Here is a 22,346-nt window from a genome sequence, read left to right as displayed (position 1 = left end):
CAACTTGAGTCCTCCCTTCTAAGGTAGACAACTACTATCAATGGGCAGGAGATGTAAGGCACACTTCTCTTACATTAACATATTCAATCTCATTAACAGGCCCATTTGGTTACTCTTCCACCTGAATAGAAAGACCTTTGTCTTTATGACCACCCTCTACATTACCATCACGAGACCAAAAGAGACTCCAGACTATCTACAGATCCGGTTGATGTGTCTTAGAAAATATTACTCCTCGACTACTCATTTGGAGAAAAATATGGATCACCTCTTGAAATAATATTTGGGATTTTGCTCAAGAATTTGATCCACCTCCATTAGGTCCACGAGTCTTGGCTAGAAAAAGTAATGGGCCAACTATAAAAATTGTCTTGGTGAAGAATTTCCCTTGTTGCCTGATCCAACCAATAAAATGATCTAAAAAATTAAAGGTTGCTAAAGACACTTTGGCCGCATTTTCTCAAAGACATTTTTGATTCAGAATGTCAATTATTTACGACCAGAGGAGAATATGTCACCAGACTGATCCCTAAAAATAAAGGGCACCTATAAAAATTTCAATGGACCCATAAAGCACCCATGAAGTGCCATTCTGGAGGCCATCATAAATGAAGGGCATGTTATATACAAGCATGGCACCCTTATTGAGTCAGACAGATGTTCTGAGAAGTCTCTCATCTTGGTGTTCCCGAGCCCCTTAGACTCATCAGAATTTGGGATTGCATCTAAGATGTTTAAAGCCGGCTACTCATGGCCCAAAATCCAATGTTCAGGCCGATAATCTGCCAATGGAGGGCACTACTTATAAGTACTTTTGATGTAAATCTTAAAGCAATTTAAACAATCCTTAGCTTTGAATCGGCTTCTCATGTGAGCCCTCTTGGTGCTTCTGAGTGGCCACAAAAAGTTGATCCTATAACTCCCGAACCCTTCATATATGCTTGAGGTTGCCTCTGTCTATATGTACATGGTAACATGTATTGGCGTTTGTTAGGTTTTTCCCTCACTGCAATGAATCTCAATGTATGAGAATACTATGGGAGACTTGTTCCCAGGATCTGGGTGATATTAACATTGACATGTTAATGACTAGGCTTTGGGCCAACTTGTGTCTTGAAGTGTGTCCATGTAGTGCTCTTCCCACCAACAAGTCTGACAAAGCTTTGATCTCTCCCTAGGAAGTGTGACTCTGTTCCTATTTAGCTTCCTTTCTATTCCACGTGGGATTTGTCACCACTACGACTACTTTGGACCAGTCTAGGAAACATACAGCAGAGGGTCCCAAATTTTCAGAGAACAAGGTGCCCATCATGTCACACATCACTTTCCCTGATAAATCATTATTACGAGTCATTGGTGCAGTCTATGGTATGCAATACATGGTAGCGAGTGCAGTATTTTCCCTTAAACCCCTCCCCAGTGCCAATCAGGGTGCCATATAACTCCACTTAGAAGCAGGACTCTTTACAAGGACAGAGGGCAGCAAGTGCCATAAGACTCCTCTCGTCCTTGCTAAAAGGCGGCAAAGGCTTACAGACTGAATGGGCATACGTGGCATTTTATGACTCGGCCCACTGACTGGCATTTGAACGGTCCTTCAAGATACCCTATTATAAAAGAGTCAGGTTCCCTTTATCTGGGATAGCACATTTTGAATGCCGGTATCATAAAGATGGCCAGTATATACATAGAAGGGTTGGCAAGGGGTCAAGGAACTTTTTCCTTGGGCCTCTCTACATTTTACAAATGACATTTTTGGAGACTCCATTACTCCTCCGTGTAACAAAATCTTCATTGCATGGTTAGGACTGAAGCTTGACCCCTTCCTCACTCCATCACTAGCTCACAACTGGTTGTTCTCCACCCATGTCCGTGCCCAACCTACAAACTGGTGCCATAGGTGACCCTAAAGTACTTTACATTGACCTCGAAAGTGGAGGAGCACAAAAAATAAGTCCATTGATTTGAGTTAAAGGGGCGGCTGTATGGCAGATACTTTTATATGCAAGATAAAGTAGTGAAATATCAGACATTTGGGGGTTTATTAGAGGGGGTATTTCAAGCGAGGTGCAGCTATTTGGCCACATATGTTTCATCCAGTTATATCAGTCATGACGTCCATGTATGAAGGACTTATATCTGTCAGACAGGATCCTCTCGCCCTGTCCAAAAAAACAAAAACAAAATGTAAGTGTTCTACAAGGGACCAATTATGACACCAACCATGAGCACGTACAGTGAATATTAATAACAACAAGAACATATATAATAATAGCAGGGAAGAGGACACAGCATCTAAGAGTCTGACGTAATAGTAGAGCCCAAGGGGTGACAATGGAGCTACCCCCCCCCCTCCCCTCACATGTGTAAATGAATCCAGGTGCCAATTATTACACTCCTGGCACTGGGCACACTTCCTGGGCACATGTCATCAGTGGTCACATGATATCTCTGTGGTCATGATTATGTCATGTATTATACAGATCCTATAATATACTGACCATGTAATGAAATATACTGACCATATAATGTACTGTACTGATCCTATAATAAACTGACTATATAATGTACAGTACTGATCCTATAATATACTAACCATATAATGTACTGTACTGATCCTATAATATACTAACTATATAATGTACTGTACTGATCCTATAATATACTGACCATATAATGTACTGTACTGATCCTATAATATACTAACTATATAATGTACTGTACTGATAATATAATATACTGACCATATAATGTAGTGTACTGATAATATAATATACTGACCATGTAATGAAATATACTGACCATATAATGTACTGTACTGATCCTATAATAAACTGACTATATAATGTACTGTACTGATCCTATAATATACTGACCATATAATGTACTGTACTGATCCTATAATATACTGACCATATAATGTACTGTACTGATCCTATAATATACTAACTATATAATGTACTGTACTGATCCTATAATATACTGACCATATAATGTACTGTACTGATCCTATAATATACTAACTATATAATGTACTGTACTGATAATATAATATACTGACCATATAATGTACTGTACTGATCCTATAATATACTAACTATATAATGTACTGTACTGATCCTATAATATACTAACTATATAATGTACTGTACTGATAATATAATATACTGACCATATAATGTTGTGTACTGATCCTATAATATACTAACTATATAATGTACTGTACTGATAATATAATATACTGACCATATAATGTACTGTACTGATAATATAATATACTGACCATATAATGTTGTGTACTGATCCTATAATATACTAACCATATAATGTACTGTACTGATCCTATAATATACTGACCATATAATGTACTGTACTGATCCTATAATATACTAACTATATAATGTACTGTACTGATAATATAATATACTGACCATATAATGTACTGTACTGATCCTATAATATACTGACCATATAATGTACTGTACTGATCCTATAATATACTGACCATATAATGTACTGTACTGATCCTATAATATACTAACTATATAATGTACTGTACTGATCCTATAATATACTAACTATATAATGTACTGTACTGATCCTATAATATACTGACCATATAATGTACTGTACTGATCCTATAATATACTAACTATATAATGTACTGCACTCAGGGCCGCCATCAGGGGGGTATTAGGGGTACTGGTGTGAGGGGCCCGGCCAAACCTAATTGAAAGGGGGGCCCAGCAACGGCCGCGACTTGCCTTTGGTAGAACAAAACGGGCCCCTGCAATGGGGCCCGTTTTTTTCACCAAAAGAATGTCGTGAGCTGCGGGCCCCCCCTCTTGTCATGGGGGCCGTCAAACCGCCCGCCCGCGCGACCGATCGCGCGCACAAGGAAACTCCCGCGCGTGCGTACTCGCGAGCACACACCCAAGAAAGCCAGCACTCGAGACCGCCCGCGCACGCACCCGCGAAAGCACAGAGGCGCGCGCCCGCGACAGCCCGGACGACAGCGCGCGCGCACCCGCGAACGAAGCGCTCGCAGCCGCGGACACACATGGACACAACTTACCTAGAGCCTGGCTGGGGGTGAAGGACTGGACGTCTGGACGGAAGACATCGCCTGGAAGACATCGCCTGAAGAGATCTGGAGTGGGAGCCAGCAGCTCTTCTGACACAGTGAGTAAAGTGTCTCAAAGTGCTGTTTAAGTATGGCCCTGTTCACACAGAGTATTTTGCAGGCAGAAAAAATCTGCCTCAAAATTCCTTAAAGAATTTTGAGGCAGATTTTGACCTGCCCACACTATCTTGCCGCGTTTTTTGCTGCGTTTTTTGCCCGCGGCGATTGAGGACAGCAGACAAAAAACGCAGCGAAAAATACATTTTCTGCCTCCCATTGATTTCGATGGGAGGTCAGAGGCGGAACCGCGGCAAGAAAGGACGTGCTGCTTTTCCTTTTTTCCGCGACTGGCTCCCATTGATTTCAGATTAAATCAATGGGAGACGGTTTTGGAAGTTGTTTGGTGCTGATTCTGACGCAGTGTCCGAGTCAATATCAAGGCCCAAAATCTTTTATTGTTAGGGCTTATTCAGACGAACGTGTAATACGTCCGTGCAACGCGCGTGATTTTCACGCGCCTCGCACTGACCTATGTTACTCTATGGGGCCGTGCAGACTGTCAGTGATTTTCACGCAGCGTGTGTCCGCTGCGTAAAACTCACGACATGTCCGATATTTGTGCATTGTTCGCGCATAACACACCCATTGAAGTCAATGGGTGCGTGAAAATCACGCCCAGCACTTCCGCAGCCGTATAAACTATGAATGAAAACAGAAAAGCACCACGTGCTACAAACATACAAACAGAGTGTCATAATGATGGCGGCTGAGCGAAAATCACGCAGCCGCGCATCATACGCTGCTGACACATGGAGCTTTTATGGACCTTTTGCATGCGCAAAACGCCACGTTTTTTGCGCGCGCAAAAAGAACACGCTTGTGTAAATCCGGCCTTAGGGTAGGAACACACTAGGCATGAACACTGCAGATTTTATGCAACACATTTTATTGTGGATAATCCGCAGCGTATTACAGTCGCAGCCGAGTGGATGAGATTTGAACAAATCTCATTCACACGCTGCAAAAAATATGGACCTGCAGTGTGGCTTTTTAAGCCGCAGCGTGTCAATTTATTCTGTGGAATCGCTGCTCCTCTGTTGCGGAAATGCTGCGGTTCTGCCGCAAAAATCACAAATGAGAAAAAAAAAAGGTACTTTTTTAAATTGATAAAAAAGTTTAGACTTACCCCGGCCGTAGTTCTGGTGACGCGATCCTCTATTCTTAGCGCAGCTCGGCCTCCTGTCATGACGTTTCATCCCATGTGACTGCTGCAGCGGTCACATGGTCTACAGCGTCATCCCAGGAGGCGGGGCTATGTTCAGAAGAGAGAGATGCGTCACCTAAACTACGGCCGGGGGAAGTCTAAACTATTTTTTTCCTTGCAGGATTCCCGCAGCGGACACGCCTCACGAAACCTGCGCCACTATTTGGTGCGGTTTTGCTGGCAGAATTCCCTGCGGCTACCGGGGCGGATAAGCTGTGTCGTTTTACTCAGCATATCCGCCTAGTGTGTCCCTTATGATGTCGCTCCTGGAGCTGCTGCCGGTATCTAAATAGGCAATTGGTCCAGTAGAATTTGGAATTATTTTTTTTTGTGAACCAGCTTAAAAACATACAAAACTTTTGTGTTAGGGCCTGTTCACATCACCGTTCGCTTCCGTTCCGGGGTTCCGTCTGAGGTTTCCGTCGGGTGAACCCCGCAACGGAAAGTGACAGCAAAGCTTCCGTTTCAGTCACCATTAATCTCAATGGTGACGGAAACATCGCTAATGGTTTCCGTTCGTCACAATTCCGGCTGGTTTTCGGACGGAATCAATAGTGTAGTCGACTGCGCTTATGATGACGGAAACGGAAGCTGTGCTGTCCCTTTCCGTTGCGGGGAAACCTCAGACAGAACCCCGGAACGGAAGCGAACGGTCGCGCGGGCGTTGTTTGACGGCCCCCATGACGAGAGGGGGGCCCGGCAGCTCACGACATTCTTTTGGTGAAAAAAATGGGCCCCATTGCAGGGGCCTGTTTTTTTCTACCAAAGGCAAGTCGCGGCAGTCGCCGGGCCCCCCTTTCAATTAGGTTTGGCCGGGCCCCTCACATCAGTACCCCTAATACCCCCCTGATGGCGGCCCTGGGTAGCATTATATAGTGCTGGATGGAGTACCGTTAACAGGCGGTGCCACGGTAGGGGGGCCCAGAAAATTTAGCTGTATGGGGCCCCGAAATTCCTGATGGCGGCCCTGACTGCACTGATAATATAATATACTGACTATATAATGTTGTGTACTGATCCTATAATATACTAACTATATAATGTAATATACAGAACATATAATGTACTGTACTGATAATATAATATACTGACCATATAATGTACTGTACTGATCCTATAATATACTGACCATATAATGTACTGTACTGATAATATAATATACTGACTATATAATGTACTGTACTGATCCTATAATATACTAACCATATAATGTACTGTAATGATCCTATAATATACTGACTTTATAATGTAGTATACTGAAAATATAATATACTGACCATATAATGTAATATACAGAACATATAACGTACTGTACAGATAATATAGCACACTGAACATATAATGTAATATACTGACCATATAATGTACTGAACGGGTAATATAATATACGGACCATATAATGTAATATACCGACCATATAATGTTGTGTACTGATAATATAATATACTGAGCATATAATGTACTGATCCTATAATATACTGACTGTATAATGTAATATACTGACCATATAATATAATGTACTGTACTGATCCTATTATATACTAACCATATAATGTACTGAACTGATAATATAATATAATGACCATATCATGTACTGTACTGATCCTATAAAATACCTACTATATAATGTACGGTACTGATAATATAATATACTGACTATATAATGTACTGTACTGATAATATAATATACTGACCATATAATGTAGTGTACTGATAATATAATATACTAACCATGTAGTGTACTGTATTGTAATATAATATACTGACCATATAATGTAGTATACTGACCTTATAATGTAGTGTACTGATAATATAATATACTAACCATGTAGTGTACTGTATTGTAATATAATATACTGGCCATATAATGTAGTGTACTGATAATATAATAAACTGACCATAGAATGTAATATACTAACCATATAATGTACAGTACTGATCCTATAATATAATATAATAACCATATAATGTACTGTACTGATCCTATAAAATACCTACTATATAATGTACGGTACTGATAATATAATATACTGACTATATAATGTAATATACTGACCATATAATGTACTGTACTGATAATATAATATACTGACCATATAATGTACTGTACTGATAATATAATATACTGACCATATAATGTACTGTACTGATAATATAATATAATATAATATAATATAATATACTGAACATATAATGTGGTGTACTGATAATGTAATATACTAACCATATAATGTTGTGTACTGATTATATAATATACTGACCATATAATGTACTGTACTGATCCTATAATATACTGACCATATAATGTACTGTACTGATAATATAATATAATATACTGAACATATAATGTGGTGTACTGATAATGTAATATACTAACCATATAATGTTGTGCACTGATTATATAATATACTGACCATATAATGTACTGTACTGATAATGTAATATACTAACCATATAATGTTGTGTACTGATAATATAATATAGTGACCATATAATGTAGTGTACTGATTATATAATATACTGTCCATATAATGTACTGTACTGATAATGTAATATACTAACTATATAATGTAGTGTACTGACCATATAATGTACTGTACTGATAATGTAATATACTAACCATATAATGTACTGTACTGATAATATAATATAATATACCGACCATATAATGTACTGTACTGATAATATAATATAATATACCGACCATATAATGTAGTGTACTGACCTTTTAATGTAGTGTACTGATAATATAATATACTGACCATATAATATAATATACTGACCATATAATGTAATGTACTGATCCTATAATATACTATACTATAACATAAAGTATAGAGATATAATATACTGTCATATAATGTAAGGGAATATATTATCCTAAAATAAAGGGGACATAATAAACTATAATATAATGTATAGAGATATAATATACTATCATATAATGTAGAGGAATATAATATACTATAACATAAAGTATAGAGATATAATATACTGTCATATAATGTAAGGGAATATATTATCCTAAAATAAAGGGGACATAATAAACTATAATATAATGTATAGGGTTATAATATACTATCATATAATGTACAGGGATATAATATACTATCATATAATGTACAGGGATATAATATACTATCATATAATGTACAGGGATATAATATACTATAACATAATGTATAGAGATATAATATACTGTCATATAATGTACAGGGATATAATATACTATCATATAATGTAGAGAAATATAATATACTATAACATAATGTATAGAGATATAATATACTATCATATAATGTACAGGGATATAATATACTATCATATAATGTACAGGGATATAATATACTATCATATAATGTACAGGGATATAATATACTATCATATAATGTACAGGGATATAATATACTATCATATAATGTAAGGGAATATATTATCCTAAAATAAAGGGGACATAATAAACTATAATATAATGTATAGAGATATAATATACTATCATATAATGTAGAGGAATATAATATACTATAACATAAAGTATAGAGATATAATATACTGTCATATAATGTAAGGGAATATATTATCCTAAAATAAAGGGGACATAATAAACTATAATATAATGTATAGGGTTATAATATACTATCATGTAATGTACAGGGATATAATATACTATCATATAATGTACAGGGATATAATATACTATCATATAATGTACAGGGATATAATATACTATCATGTAATGTACAGGGATATAATATACTATCATGTAATGTACAGGGATACAATATACTCTGATTTTATGATCACATCTGGAAGAACAGCTCATGAGACGCGCTGCTGCATACTCGTAGCACGTGGCTCTGTGGCGCAATGGATAGCGCATTGGACTTCTAGCTGGTGCAGTCATTCAAAGGTTGTGGGTTCGAGTCCCACCAGAGTCGCTTTTTTTTTTTTTTCTATTGGCTTCCTCTCCTGTATTGTGAGTTTGTTATTTCTTTTATTAGCAGCGCTGTGTATTCACTAAAGCGAGGGGAGAAGCTGTTGTCGTGTAATACACAGTGTCCTGTCAGAGGAGAAGATATTACTGCGAGAATTATCAATATTCTACAGCTGCAAAGAGAACGGAACATCATAAGACGTCCAAAAAGAGAGAGAAATAATCACTTAGAAAAATGATCACCCCCAAAAAATATCACTCATTTCTGTAAAACTGGACGAGAACCCAAATCTACTACTCGGGAGCCGGGAACTCTACCACTGTACCATCAAAATGCAACAAGAAGCGAGCGGGCAACTGGTCTTAATATAGATCTGGGTATAGATCAGTATAGGGTGACAGTATAGATCTCAGTATAGATCACAGCATAGGGTGACAGTATAGATCTTAGTACAGGTCTCAGTATAGATCTCAGTATATGATGACAGCATAGATATCAGTATAGGGTGACAGTATAGTTATCAGTATAGGTCTCAGTATAGATCTCAGTATAAGTTTCAGTATAGATCTCAGTATAGGGTGAAAGTATAGATATCAGTATAGGGTGACAGCATGGGTATCAGTATAGGGTGACAGTATGGGTATCAGTATAGGGTGACAGCATGGATATCAGTATAGGGTGACAGCATGGGTATCAGTATAGGGTGACAGCATGGATATCAGTATAGGGTGACAGCATGGATATCAGTATAGGGTGACAGTGTGGTCTCTCTGCAGACCTATTATCTGCTATCATAAGGTGTAGTGGAGTAATATGTAGCGGAGTTGAGTGTGTATGTGTAGTAGATTGCACCAAGGCGAAGACAATACAGATAGACAAAGGAGAGCAGAGATTGTAATCCACTTGTCCATATGTTCTAACAGTAAAGTGTGCCCCTCCTGCAACCGCACCATCTAACCCAATGCCCACTAGTTACCTTATCTCACCCTGCTCTCCTATACTATTACCCCACCTCACCCTGCTCTCCTATACTATTACCCCACCTCACCCTGCTCTCCTATACTATTACCCCACCTCACCCTGTCCTCCTATACTATTACCCCACCTCACCCTGTCCTCCCATACTATTACCCCACCTCACCCTGTCCTCCCATACTATTACCCCACCTCACCCTGTCCTCCCATACTATTACCCCACCTCACCCTGTCCTCCTATACTATTACCCCACCTCACCCTGCTCTCCTATACTATTACCCCACCTCACCCTGTCCTCCTATACTATTACCCCACCTCACCCTGTCCTCCCATACTATTACCCCACCTCACCCTGTCCTCCTATACTATTACCCCACCTCACCCTGCTCTCCTATACTATTACCCCACCTCACCCTGTCCTCCCATACTATTACCCCACCTCACCCTGTCCTACCATACTGTTACCCCACCTCACCTTGTCCTCCTATAGTATTACCCCACCTCACCCTGTCCTCTTATACTATTACCCCACCTCACCCTGTCCTCCTATACTATTACCCCACCTCACCCTGTCTCCATACACTAGTTTTACCCCATCTCACCGTCTTCTCCACTATTGCCCCACCTCACCCTGTCCTCCTATAGTATTACCCCACCTCACCCTGTCCTCTTATACTATTACCCCACCTCACCCTGTCCTGCTATACTATTACCCCACCTCACCCTGTCTCCATACACTAGTTTTACCCCATCTCACCGTCTTCTCCACTATTGCCCCACCTCACCCTGTCCTCCTATAGTATTACCCCACCTCACCCTGTCCTCTTATACTATTACCCCACCTCACCCTGTCCTGCTATACTATTACCCCACCTCACCCTGTCTCCATACACTAGTTTTACCCCATCTCACCGTCTTCTCCACTATTGCCCCATCTCACCCTGTCCCATCTACTATTACCCTATCTCCCCTTGTCCTCTTTTACCTCCTTACCCATCACCATGTCCCCCTCTCCTATTACCTAACCAACCTGTCTTTTATATACTACTATTACCCCTCTTATCCCTTTCTGTCCGCTCATCTATCCTCTCTCCAGTTATGAGAATGACGTCACCCTGACAGCCAAGTTCTATGATGATGTCACCCTGAACGGTTGATTCCCTCAGTTTTCTGACATCGTTGACTTTCTGCTGCCCCCTCCCCTTATCCCGGGTGAGAAGCGTGTCCTCTGTATATTCTGAGACAACTGTCCAGGGTCACCATGTGGCAGCCATGTGGTATCGGGCGGGGGGTGGTGTCAGTGACCCACCTAGGACACGGGGTGGGTGTTCCAGGGCGGGGCCAGCGAGGGGGACTTAATCCCGGCGCAGGGCGCAGCGCTCCAGTAGGTTGTAGTCGCAGGTAGCATGCCGGACATGGAGTGCGCTGAAGCGGTCCCATCCAGAAAGGTAAGAACCCAATATCCAGATCGCTCATCCTTTTATCCAGATCAGATCGTACGATTTACACTCTGCATGGATGTAACGTTTTTTTTTTTAGCCTGATGCGATTTTTACATTTACCTGTAATCTGTGACTCTACTTTTTGGGGAACTATAACTCCCAGCAAAGTAAGAATTGTAGTTTGCCAGAAAGTTACACCACAATCCATAACGACTGGCAAAGTTTACGTGCACTCAACGTATGTACGAATAATGGTGAAAATTGCGCGAGGGGCTTTCGAAATTGTGCCCTTGTGTCCTAACCTATGGCCACGTAAACCATTTAATAGAAATAGGGTGCAATTTATCGCCTACTCATCTGGGGCGCAGATCTAATGGGGGAGTACGTGTGAGTTTGTCTACTGTTAACGATCCGACCGGTAATTTGTTCCATCGGTTGGATCTCTTCGCCGTCGCTGATTGCTGGAGTTTTAATTCTACTGAAATATCTTTAATCTGGCATTGATGGGACCCGATAATTTAATCTCTCGGATTATCGGATGCCGGATTAAAGGAATTTCACTTGTATTACATGATTACTGTACTTCTCGTCAGATATAGGGGCTCGTTCACATGAACCATTTGCATTGCTGTCTTCCTTTGTGATCATTTTATCTTTCTGCACTGCCTGGAATATGTTGACGCTGTCTCTTTAAAAAAAAACAAAAAAACACCTTGTTATTTTTGGTGTCCTTTTTTTTTAGTAGTTAATGGGATTTTTATTTTATTTTTAATTGTAATTCATGCATTAAAGACCCTTTAGTTTTAATATTGTGGAAAAATGTTTAGTGTACTGTGTTCCCATGACAACACTTCCTGCCTCTGGCAGCCCAGTGTAAGGGTATGTGCACACGTAGTGTTTTTAGGCGTTTTTCTAGGCGTTTACGCCTGAAAAATGGAAGCAGAACGCCTACAAACATCTGCCCATTGGCTTCAATGGGAAATACGGCATTCTGTTTCCGACGGGGTGTTTTTTCCGCCTCATTTTAGAAAAACAGCGTGTAAAAAGACGCCCACGAAAAAGAAGCGCATGTAACTTCTTGTGCCAGTTTTCATTGACTCTATAGAAAAACCGCTCCAAAAACGGCCGTGAAAAACGCGAGTTGCTTAAAAAAACTTCTGAAAATCAGGAGCTGATTCCCTTGAAAACCGCTCCGTATTTTTAGACGTTTTTTGCTAAGCGTGTGAACATTCTCTAACGGTATTTTCACACGGCCTATTCTCAGCCGTTTTTCGGGCTGTAAACGCCCCGAAAAACGGCTGAAAATACGGGGGCTGAACGCCTACAAACATCTGCCCATTGATTTCAATGGGAAAAGCGGCGTTCCGTTCCCAGGAAGCGTTTTTCACGCGGGTGTTTTTCAAAAACTGCGTAAAAAAAACGGCCCATAAAAAAAGTTCATGTCACTTCTTGAGCCGTTTTTGGAGCCGTTTTTCATTGGGTCAATAGAAAAAACGCTCAAAAAACGGCTGTAATTCAGAGGCTGTTTTCCCCTTGAAAACCGCTCCGTATTTTACAGCAGCTTTTCGTTAAGTGTGTGAACGTGCCCTTATTATAGGGACACTGGGCTTCAAGGCAACCAATTGGTAAGAGATAAAAAAAAAAGCAGCTGGATTCTGATTGGTTCCCGTTAGATCTTACGATAATACTGAGCTGCCCTCAGCGACAGGAAGTGTTGTCACAAGCAGAGCAGTTAAATATCTGATACCTCTGCACAGGAATAGAATATTAAAGGTGTCCCCCCCCCCCCTCACTACATAAGATTTCATACAGGACTTCTGAATGTTGTCCCCCTGACAGTTCTGCTTGTCCACTGTAGTTCTGGCGACCAATGGTTTCATAGGGAATCTAGAGAATTATTTTTTCATCAAAAGCTTTCTAGTTTGCGGATGAGCTTTCTGGATAATGTGGTCACCGGTCTTTGGATGTTGATGGGGGGGGGGGGGGTGGGGGGTGTATGTTAATTTTAGAGGGTGTTTGTGGAGTCTCGATGAAATTAAAGGAGAACTATCTGGGCGGAGTTTTTCTTTAATGACCCTGAAAAAATTAAGTTCTAGTAATTTCCACCACTCCGGCTATCCTCTTAAAGGAACATTCCATGCAAAAACTGTTCCATTGTGTTATGCCTGAGAGGGCGGAGCATGACACAAGAATTCAAAATGGAGTGTTTTATAACTCGCGTTGTCATGCACCGCCCTCTTAGGCTCTGGACTAGGAATAAAACAGCGTCAGTGTTCCTTTAACTTTTCACATTTTGCATGGACTTCCCCTTTAACCAGTGACTACTGAGGGCGCTTCCGTTTCTCACGTTGTCCCGCTCATCTTGGTTTTTCTCCCTCTGCCGACCTTCACTGGTTGACATGTCTTCTCCTGTTCTAGATCCAGAAGCCTGTGGTGGAAAAACAGAGACGTGATAGAATAAACCGCAGTCTGGATGAAATGAGAGTTCTGCTCCTGAAACTGACTGGAAATCAAGTTAGTATTAAAAGTGGAAAATTCCTTTAATCTGCCATCATTCCGAATTAACAGATGAACGCGACGGACGTAGTTCTTCGAAGCTTCGAAATGTAGAAATACACGTAGAAGAACACGCAGGCCAATCCGTTCCTTTTATCTGGCATCCAATAGTCCAGAAATTCTGATAGTCCGGCACCCAGTTCCTCTTGAAGTCCATTTTATATACGGTACTTTTCTAAGGACGTCCAGTAATCCAGAACAATATTTATTAGTATAATCCGGCGCCTGTTAATTCGGAATTTGTAAAGTGTTGGATTTTTTTCCCTTAGTCTGTTTGACGCCGGATTAAAGGAATTTCATGTCATTTTATTTTGTTAATTTGCAAAAATCCAAATAAAAATAAGTGTAATTGCAGCTCTTCCGGTGTCACAATACTACAAGTCCCAGCATCTCCGCTTCTACTGTACTGAATAGATTTCCTTGTGGGCAATACTGCCTCCTAGTGGTTACAAGGCTTGATTGCAACTCTCTCCAGTCACCTCCACATGGCTGCGGAAGCCATTTTGGACGAGGCCATGTACAGCTGTGAGTTACAAGTAAAGGGTTATGTGCTTGTCTTAGGGCTGTCCAATAATTCAGAACGTTTGATAATCCGGCAAACATCATGTCCCTTTAATGGCGGATTAAAGGATTTATTTTTATTTATTTTTTCTAGCTCAAATTAGTGAAATCAAAGCGGTCCGATAAATGGTTGCTTTTTCCCCCCGTGGGGATCGGTGTTCTTCCGTTCTCAGCACTTATAGCCTAATTTTTCGCCATTAACAAAGCAAAACATCGGCTTGGTGGTAAAACTGGCCATACCGGAGAATCATTGACCCTATTAAGATGGGGGCGGAGTTTGCGGACCCCTCAACAAACTATCAAAAGATGATTTTAAGGTGGTAATTTCCCCTTTAACAAAATACCTGACTGGTCCATAAAAAAAATGGCTGCTTCCACTGTATGCGGAGAGTGGTTTATTTCATTGAAAATTTTTTGTAAAATTATAATTTTTAGGATTTGCTAAACTACAAAATTGTATCTGTATTAAAAAAACAAACAAAAAAAATACTTTTTAATCTGGTCAAAATGGTCCCTGACAAATGGATTATCAGGCAGTCACTGTGTGTAATACCAAAAAGAATACCCGGCTAGATAGTGTATGAACTAGTAGGTATAAAATGTATGAAAAACAGCTCAAATCTGTCAAATTGAAAATTAATGTGAAATTTTTTTTTTCTTTAATTTTCAGATTTTTTTTTTTTTCGTGGTAGGATTTGTTACATTTTAAAGAGGACTCTCCTGACATGTCTAGTTTAGTAAATACTCGTATTCCCCATAAAATAACAATTCTGGAGCATATTTTCTAAGGATAAGGCCACACGGAGCGGCGCTGACACGGTCGCATGTGACCAACAACCGCGTCGGCACTGTGTCCAGCGCGGCTGCCAAACACCCTGTTAATGGGCACGCGTTACTGCGGGCAAAACGTCCCTTTATCTGCAAAATCGTGCGGCCATTAATTAATACACCCTTTATGGTCGCAGGATTTTGTAGGCAATATAGGACTTTTACCTGTAATAACGCGCGGCCATTAACAGGGTATTTGACAGCCGGCGCCAAACGTGAGTGTGTCAGGGCCTTACGCTTAGGACTCTGCGTTGTGCCGTTCCTCTGTTATTCCTCCTAGAAATGTATGAATAAATTGATAACTGGGTGTTATAATTTCCCTTGTCAAGGGGGCGTGTCCCCACACTCTCCCTCTCTCAGCATTCATTGGACATTGTCAGTCTGTCAGGACACACCCCCAACTGGTAACACCCAGTTGTCCATTTAGTCTTCCATTTCCAGGAGGAATAACAGAAGAACGGCACAAGGTAGAGTTCTAGGAAAAGATGCAGCAGAATTGTTCTTTCACGGGGAGTCCAATCATTCACTAAAACGGATGTCGGGAGAAGTGACAAATTCTCTTTAAGCAAACTGGTTCTACGAGACTGGAGTGTTTGGTACACTGGAAAAGCGGAGGGTCCGTGTGCTGTGCTGTGCTCTTCATGTCGGGGTATTTCTTAACCTCTCTTGTCCTACACAGAAACTTCGGAATCCTAAAATGGAGAAGGCGGAGATCTTGGAACTGGCCGTAGTTTACGTCCAGAACGTGACGCGTATGAAAACGCATGGTACAAACGATTCCAATAATATCCTGCATGTGTGTGTTATAAATCTACATACGAGACAGATATAGATGTCTCCGTACACTCCTCCCTCTCCTATCACGGACACGAAATATTTCACCACATGATGATCTGGATTGTTTCACTAGGTTGTCAGGGACCCTCCCCTTTCATTTTCTGGGAACTATATAGGGGAGGAGCTTAGGCTAGACTGATTAAGGGTATGTTCCCACAATACCTTGCAGATTTTTAGCAGGGAAATCAGCGGGGTCATTTTTTTTTTTCCTGCGCTTATTGCTGTAGAAACGCTGCGTTTTTTCCGCAGCGGTTTTACTTGCGGATTAAGGCCCTGTTGACATGGAGTTTTTTTGCAGGCAGAAAGATTTTGAACGGCCTTAACTTTTTTCGTGGCGTTTTTAATTCGCAGCTAATGTAAGGACCGCAGGAAAAATGTCGCAAAATACGCTCGGAAACTAGGTCAGAGGCGGAAACCGCAGCAAGAAAGGACATGACGCTTTTTTCCCACGAGTAGCCAAAAGCAGCCTGGGGAAAAAAGACTCGTAGGAACCCAGCCTTAGTCTATGTTCACACAGGGCGGATACGCTGCGTAAAAGCACACCGCGTATACGCCCTGGACCCCGAAGGGATTCCGGATGAAAAAACCGCAGCAAATTGTGGTGCGGATTTTCAGTCGGAATGTCCGCTGCAGAAAACAGCAGGTAAAAAAAAGCCTATACTTACCCGTAGACATGGCGATGCGTCCCTCTGCCGTCCTTCAGCATGGACTGCTGGGATGACATTTCATCCCATGTGACTGCTGCAGCCTGTGATTGGCCGCAGCAGTCACATGGGATGAAACGTCATCCCTGAAGGCCAGACTGGATGAAGCAGAGATGTGGGTAAGTATAATCTATTTTATTTGCCCAGAGTGGTTGTCACTTTTTATGGCCAATCATTGGCCCAAACCCAAAGGGCAATTTCTCTTTTTTTTTTTGGATTGTCTTTAATTGTGAAGATCATTTCATGAGTTGCATCATCTTCCCAACCTTAGTGAGTCCACCAGAACCAATTGTCCAACCCAATAGAAGCATGGCTTGGTGGAAGGATGGGGTGACCGGCTCTTGGGTTGGGCCTTTCTCCAATCTATAGGTCACTTTTCATAAAGATCCTCTTTCGAGAACTCTAGACGAGATAATCTGAGCTTATGGAATAACGATTGGACTGGTTTTGGACCTTTTCCATCATCTCAACGAGGTCTTCTAATAGCTCTTCCCTGTGGCCTCTGACCTTATAAAAAGTTGGTTGTGGGAGGCATCACGACGGAGATTAACCCAACATTGTACAATGGGATTGGATGGAAAGATCAGTCTAGTTGTCTTTGGAACGTTCTCATCCCATAAGTGTGTATGTGGTAGTTGGGGTATGAAGGTCTTCAATGTCGTACCCTTGCGTTTTCTCGTAGAGGACCAGACCAATAGTGGCACCAATGGTCTATATTGAGAGGGTGGATGGCCTACTAGCCAACTAATGTTCTGACGAAGATATGGAAGATGTGATTGTACAGAGACATAACTGCCCATTGCGGGTAACGAATGCTTGCTTCATGGTCCCGGGCAAGGCCATGAAGCATTTTGCCAAGGTATTGGAAACAAAACTCTTAGCCCAGGCACCACAAAATGGCAGAAAAAAACAAATAAAAACTCCCTGTGATAGACTAACAGCCCGGTCATATATATAATTTTGTATATTGATTTATCTTTCCTCCTTGGGCTATGTCCCCATTGTATCATTATAATTTCCACTGTCTCCTTGTCTCTCCCAGAACCACCCCGATGGGTGTCACCTGCCGAAAAGTTTTACCTCACTGGATTTAGAGACTGTTTGGACCGCACCGAAGGCTTCATTCAAGATGTCAGCCCAACAGCCAAAGCCCGCTTCCTCGATGAGCTTCAGAACCACCTCCAACACCGGCTGAGATTCCCAAAACAGTTGAACATATGTAGCCAAGGTGGTCGCCGGGAAGAGGACTTGTCTTCTGATGGGAATGTCTCCCCGCACTCAATTGGTGGTGACGTAAGCCCCTACTCGCCTGCCATGGGTGGCTCAGAGAATGGCAGTCCACCAAGTTGGTTGTCTTCAAGCTCACCAAGCTCTGGAGGGTTTCAGAATGACCATAACCCAAGTAACACCTTTGTCTGGAGACCCTGGCCTTAAATTGGAGGAAGACTATCCATTTCTCTTACCGAATGTTCCCATATTTAATAATAAATATACTACTGACCTCCTGATACATCACCTAATAATAGGGCAGCCCGGTAAGATGGCTACGATGGTGGACAGATACAACGTTCGGTGTATGTATGTTTCATTCTATACAGTATCTGTATGACTTGGTTCTATATGTTATGCATATGTATTCATGCTTTGTGTTTTACAATGTTGTTATACAGCATTTGTATGTGGTTTTTGTTAAATAAAAAAAAAAAAGTTTCCAGGCGGAGTCTATTGTTTTACAGCCAGTATTGCACAACATATTGGGACATTGGTTGCGTCTGGAATAGACGTTCCGTTCACTACAGACGGTCAAAGTGACGTTACTGTACATGACTCCTTATCTGGCAGATTTCAGCGATGACGTCTCCTCTATGGGGGCCATCAGACAACACCAGTGGAGTCCTCTACAGAGACTGGGCGCCTGGAGATAAATATATACCCTACCGTCACCTGACCAGGCACGATTATGGAATCTATCTAGGAGCGTAGCTAGGGGGGGGGAGGGGGGGAGTAGGCAGGGCATGTGGCCCGGGTGCAACTAGGAGGGAAGGAACGGGGTGCCGCAGAGTTGCTACTGACCATGTGGCGCTGGTACCGCTGTCACCAGTGGCGGAACTACAGCTATAGTGGCTGCTACAGGGCCCGAGGGGCATGAGGGGGCCCGTGCCGTCCGGCCCATAATGTTCCGTCTGGCTGGATACATATCTATACTCAGTCGTTAACTTGATCTGGCCCAGCCCGCCATGAAGACTTCTTATGGCCACGACTGCAGAGTTTGCACACTCCATCTCTGCCGATCATTCAATCCAAATACATTTCAGAAAAAAAATTGGCATAATTTAGGTTACCCCAAAACTATGTGTCGGACAGATATTGACCCTGTAGTAACGATACTGTTGAAAGTGGCGTCACCACCCGGGGCTTTGTGCACCTGCCATATGGTATTCTCGTATCTGTTTACACTGGAAGGTTATACAGGGGACGATAATCCCATCATACAGTGATTAAATATCCGCTCCATACATAAAGTAATCCAATACAATGTAGACATAATGCTACAGGAAAAAACAAATGGATCCAGCGCTGTGTCCTTGAAGTTTGTTTAAAAACGGAAACTATTTCCAAGTTTTAATGAAAAATTGGTATAAAAACAGGTAACATTACAAATAGATATTCTCAATGAATAGTGGGATTCATGGCAGTGTGAGCGGTGCCTACGCGTTTCTGACGCATGCAGCGTCCTTAGTCATGGCTCATGAAGCCATGACTAAGGACGCTGCATGCGTCAGAAACGCGTAGGCACCGCTCACACTGCCATGAATCCCACTATTCATTGAGAATATCTATTTGTAATGTTACCTGTTTTTATACCAATTTTTCATTAAAACTTGGAAATAGTTTCCGTTTTTAAACAAACTTCAAGGACACAGCGCTGGATCCATTTGTTTTTTCCTGTACTTCATACGTGTGCCGATACGAGGACCCGCGCGCAAGTCTACTCATACGATAAGGTGAGCTGGAGGAATCCAATCTTTTTTTAGACATAATGCTACTATAAAGACGATACGTTTTGTGGTGGTCGCAGGACTCGGGGGAGGGGGGGGGGCAGGTTAACAGGATCCATTGAGAAGTCCTTTGTGACCACACTGGTCGTACATCACTAAGGTCGGCCCTTTCAGGGTAACTAAATGTTTGACAAACTTCTGACATGTCAGAAGTTTTGATTGGTGGGGGTCCGAGCACAGAGACCCTCACTAATCGCTAAAACAAAGCGGCAGAAGTGCTTGTGTGAGCGTTGAGCCGCTTCGTTTCGGTTTGGCCTTTTCCGGAAAACAATATATCGGGATACGGGCTCAATAGAAAGTCTGAGCCACTTTGTTTTAGTGATTGGTTGAGGTCTCGGTGCTCGGGCCCCCACCAATCCAAACTTCTGATATGTCACTATGATATGGCAGAAGTTTGTCGAACGTTTAGTTGCCCTTTAAATGAGTATTTACGGGAGACTCTTGTCTATAATGATATGTGGGAGGAGCCATAGATGATGTAAGGAAGTCTCCTGTATTACTAGCCATGGTAAAACCTCTGATCTCTTCCTCCTGGGTTATGTACTATGTGTGTGATGTCACTATCTGTAGATAGTAACTGTATACAGAGGACATGCAAGTAATAAAAAAAGCGACTCTGGTGGGACTCGAACCCACAACCTTTGAATGACTGCACCAGCTAGAAGTCCAATGCGCTATCCATTGCGCCACAGAGCCAGCTACATGAGCCTGCAGCCTGATCTACAAGACATGAGCACGTCCTGCCTGAAAGTGCTGCAAGTCTGGAGGAGATTCTTACTCCGTGCCCCCTCCTCCCTCTCCCCTCCTCCTCCCTCTCCCCCCTTCTTCCTCCTTCTCCCCTCCGCTTCCTCTGAGTCATCAACAAGTTGTCACTATTTTTTTTACCTCTACGCAGAGCCCTCCTCCAGTTGTCTATATATTCCAGGGGGCTATAGAGAAAGAATGTAGACCCTATATAACCTTTAGGGAGTCCAAGGGATCATTCAGGGAGGGATAATAAAGACTAGTCCTTATATACCCTCTAGAGAGCCCAGGGTAGTATACTGTGAGGAGACATGGAGGGGGAATATAGACAAGTCCATATATACTATACAGAGAGGACATATAGAGAATATAGACTAGTCCATATAAACACTATAGAGAGTCCAGGGTAGTATACAGTGAGGTGACATGGAGAGAGAATATTGATTACTCCCTATATACCATATATAGAGTATACAGAGAGGGGACATTGGGGCAGAATATAGACTGGTTCCTATACACCCTATGGAGAGTTCAGGGGAGACATAGAGGGATATTGTAGACTGTTCCCTATATAGCGTCCAGGGGACTATATAGTGTGGAAATATGGAGGGAGAATATAGACTAGTCCATATATACCATACAGGGAGGGGACATAGAGAGAATATAGACTAGTCCATATACACACTATAGAGTCTAGGGTAGTATACAGTGAGGACACATGGAGAGATTATAGATTAGTCAATATATATTCTATAGAGATTCCAGGGGAGTATACAGGGAGAGAACATGGGGGATATAGACTAGTGCTTATACCCTATAGAAGTCCTTATATACCCTATAGATAGTCTAGGAGTATACAAGGATGGGACACATTGACTAGTCCTTATATACCCTATAGAGAGTCCAGGGGAATTTATTAGGAGGGAACATGGGACAGATTATAGACTTGTCCCTGTGTTCTCTATAGAGAGTCCAGAAGAGTATACAAGGAGGGGACATGGGGAGACTATAGACTAGTTCATATCTATATATATATATATATATATATATATATATATATATATATATATATATATATATATATATATATATATATATATATATATATATATATATATACAGGATTTAATCAGAATCATAAAAGAAGAATGTTACCAATGGGAAAAAAAATTCTTTTTCTTACAGGTTTGACGTATTTTGTGACTGTTGTTTTGGACGCCCCTTTAACTGCTTCTCGTCACTCTGCTTCCCGCCATTCTGACAATAAATGACGTCACCAGGAGTCGCTGATGATCCTAGAGAGTCAGCATACAGCCA

At 41.5% G+C, this 22,346-nt stretch overlaps 1 protein-coding gene, 1 long non-coding RNA gene and 2 other non-coding genes across 4 annotated transcripts; 2 read left to right on the top strand and 2 right to left on the bottom strand.

The window, feature by feature from the left end:
* Positions 1-1,981: 1,981 nt before the first annotated feature.
* On the bottom strand, positions 1,982-22,324 carry LOC142750267 (uncharacterized). The gene is made up of 3 exons (XR_012882597.1): positions 22,213-22,324; positions 14,088-14,168; positions 1,982-2,162 (listed from the first exon to the last, which is right to left on the bottom strand). It is a non-coding gene; the product is annotated as an uncharacterized LOC142750267 (long non-coding RNA).
* TRNAR-UCU (transfer RNA arginine (anticodon UCU)) lies at positions 9,241-9,325 on the top strand. The gene is given in 2 exon segments: positions 9,241-9,277; positions 9,290-9,325. It is a non-coding gene; the product is annotated as a tRNA-Arg (tRNA).
* On the top strand, positions 11,658-18,871 carry HES7 (hes family bHLH transcription factor 7). Its single transcript, XM_075859236.1, has 4 exons — positions 11,658-11,746; positions 14,159-14,254; positions 16,365-16,452; positions 18,269-18,871. The coding sequence occupies exons 1-4, from the start codon at positions 11,705-11,707 to the stop codon at positions 18,658-18,660; spliced, it is 618 nt and encodes a 205-aa protein (XP_075715351.1). The 5' UTR covers positions 11,658-11,704; the 3' UTR covers positions 18,661-18,871.
* Positions 20,897-20,981, bottom strand: TRNAR-UCU (transfer RNA arginine (anticodon UCU)). The gene is given in 2 exon segments: positions 20,897-20,932; positions 20,945-20,981. It is a non-coding gene; the product is annotated as a tRNA-Arg (tRNA).
* Positions 22,325-22,346: the final 22 nt, after the last annotated feature.

The sequence above is a fragment of the Rhinoderma darwinii genome, chromosome 3 (genome assembly GCF_050947455.1).
Source record: "Rhinoderma darwinii isolate aRhiDar2 chromosome 3, aRhiDar2.hap1, whole genome shotgun sequence".
In the NCBI taxonomy this organism is placed as follows: Eukaryota; Metazoa; Chordata; class Amphibia; order Anura; family Rhinodermatidae; genus Rhinoderma; species Rhinoderma darwinii.
This window is presented reverse-complemented; position numbering and strand designations above follow the sequence as displayed.

Bases quoted from the DNA above. Each gene is read 5' to 3' on its own strand.
- HES7 (XM_075859236.1), top strand. From the start codon at position 11,705: ATGCCGGACATGGAGTGCGCTGAAGCGGTCCCATCCAGAAAG. The intron at 14,255-16,364 runs GTTAGTATTAAA...TGTCCTACACAG, and splicing joins TGAAACTGACTGGAAATCAA to AAACTTCGGAATCCTAAAAT. The intron at 16,453-18,268 runs GTACAAACGATT...TGTCTCTCCCAG, and splicing joins GACGCGTATGAAAACGCATG to AACCACCCCGATGGGTGTCA.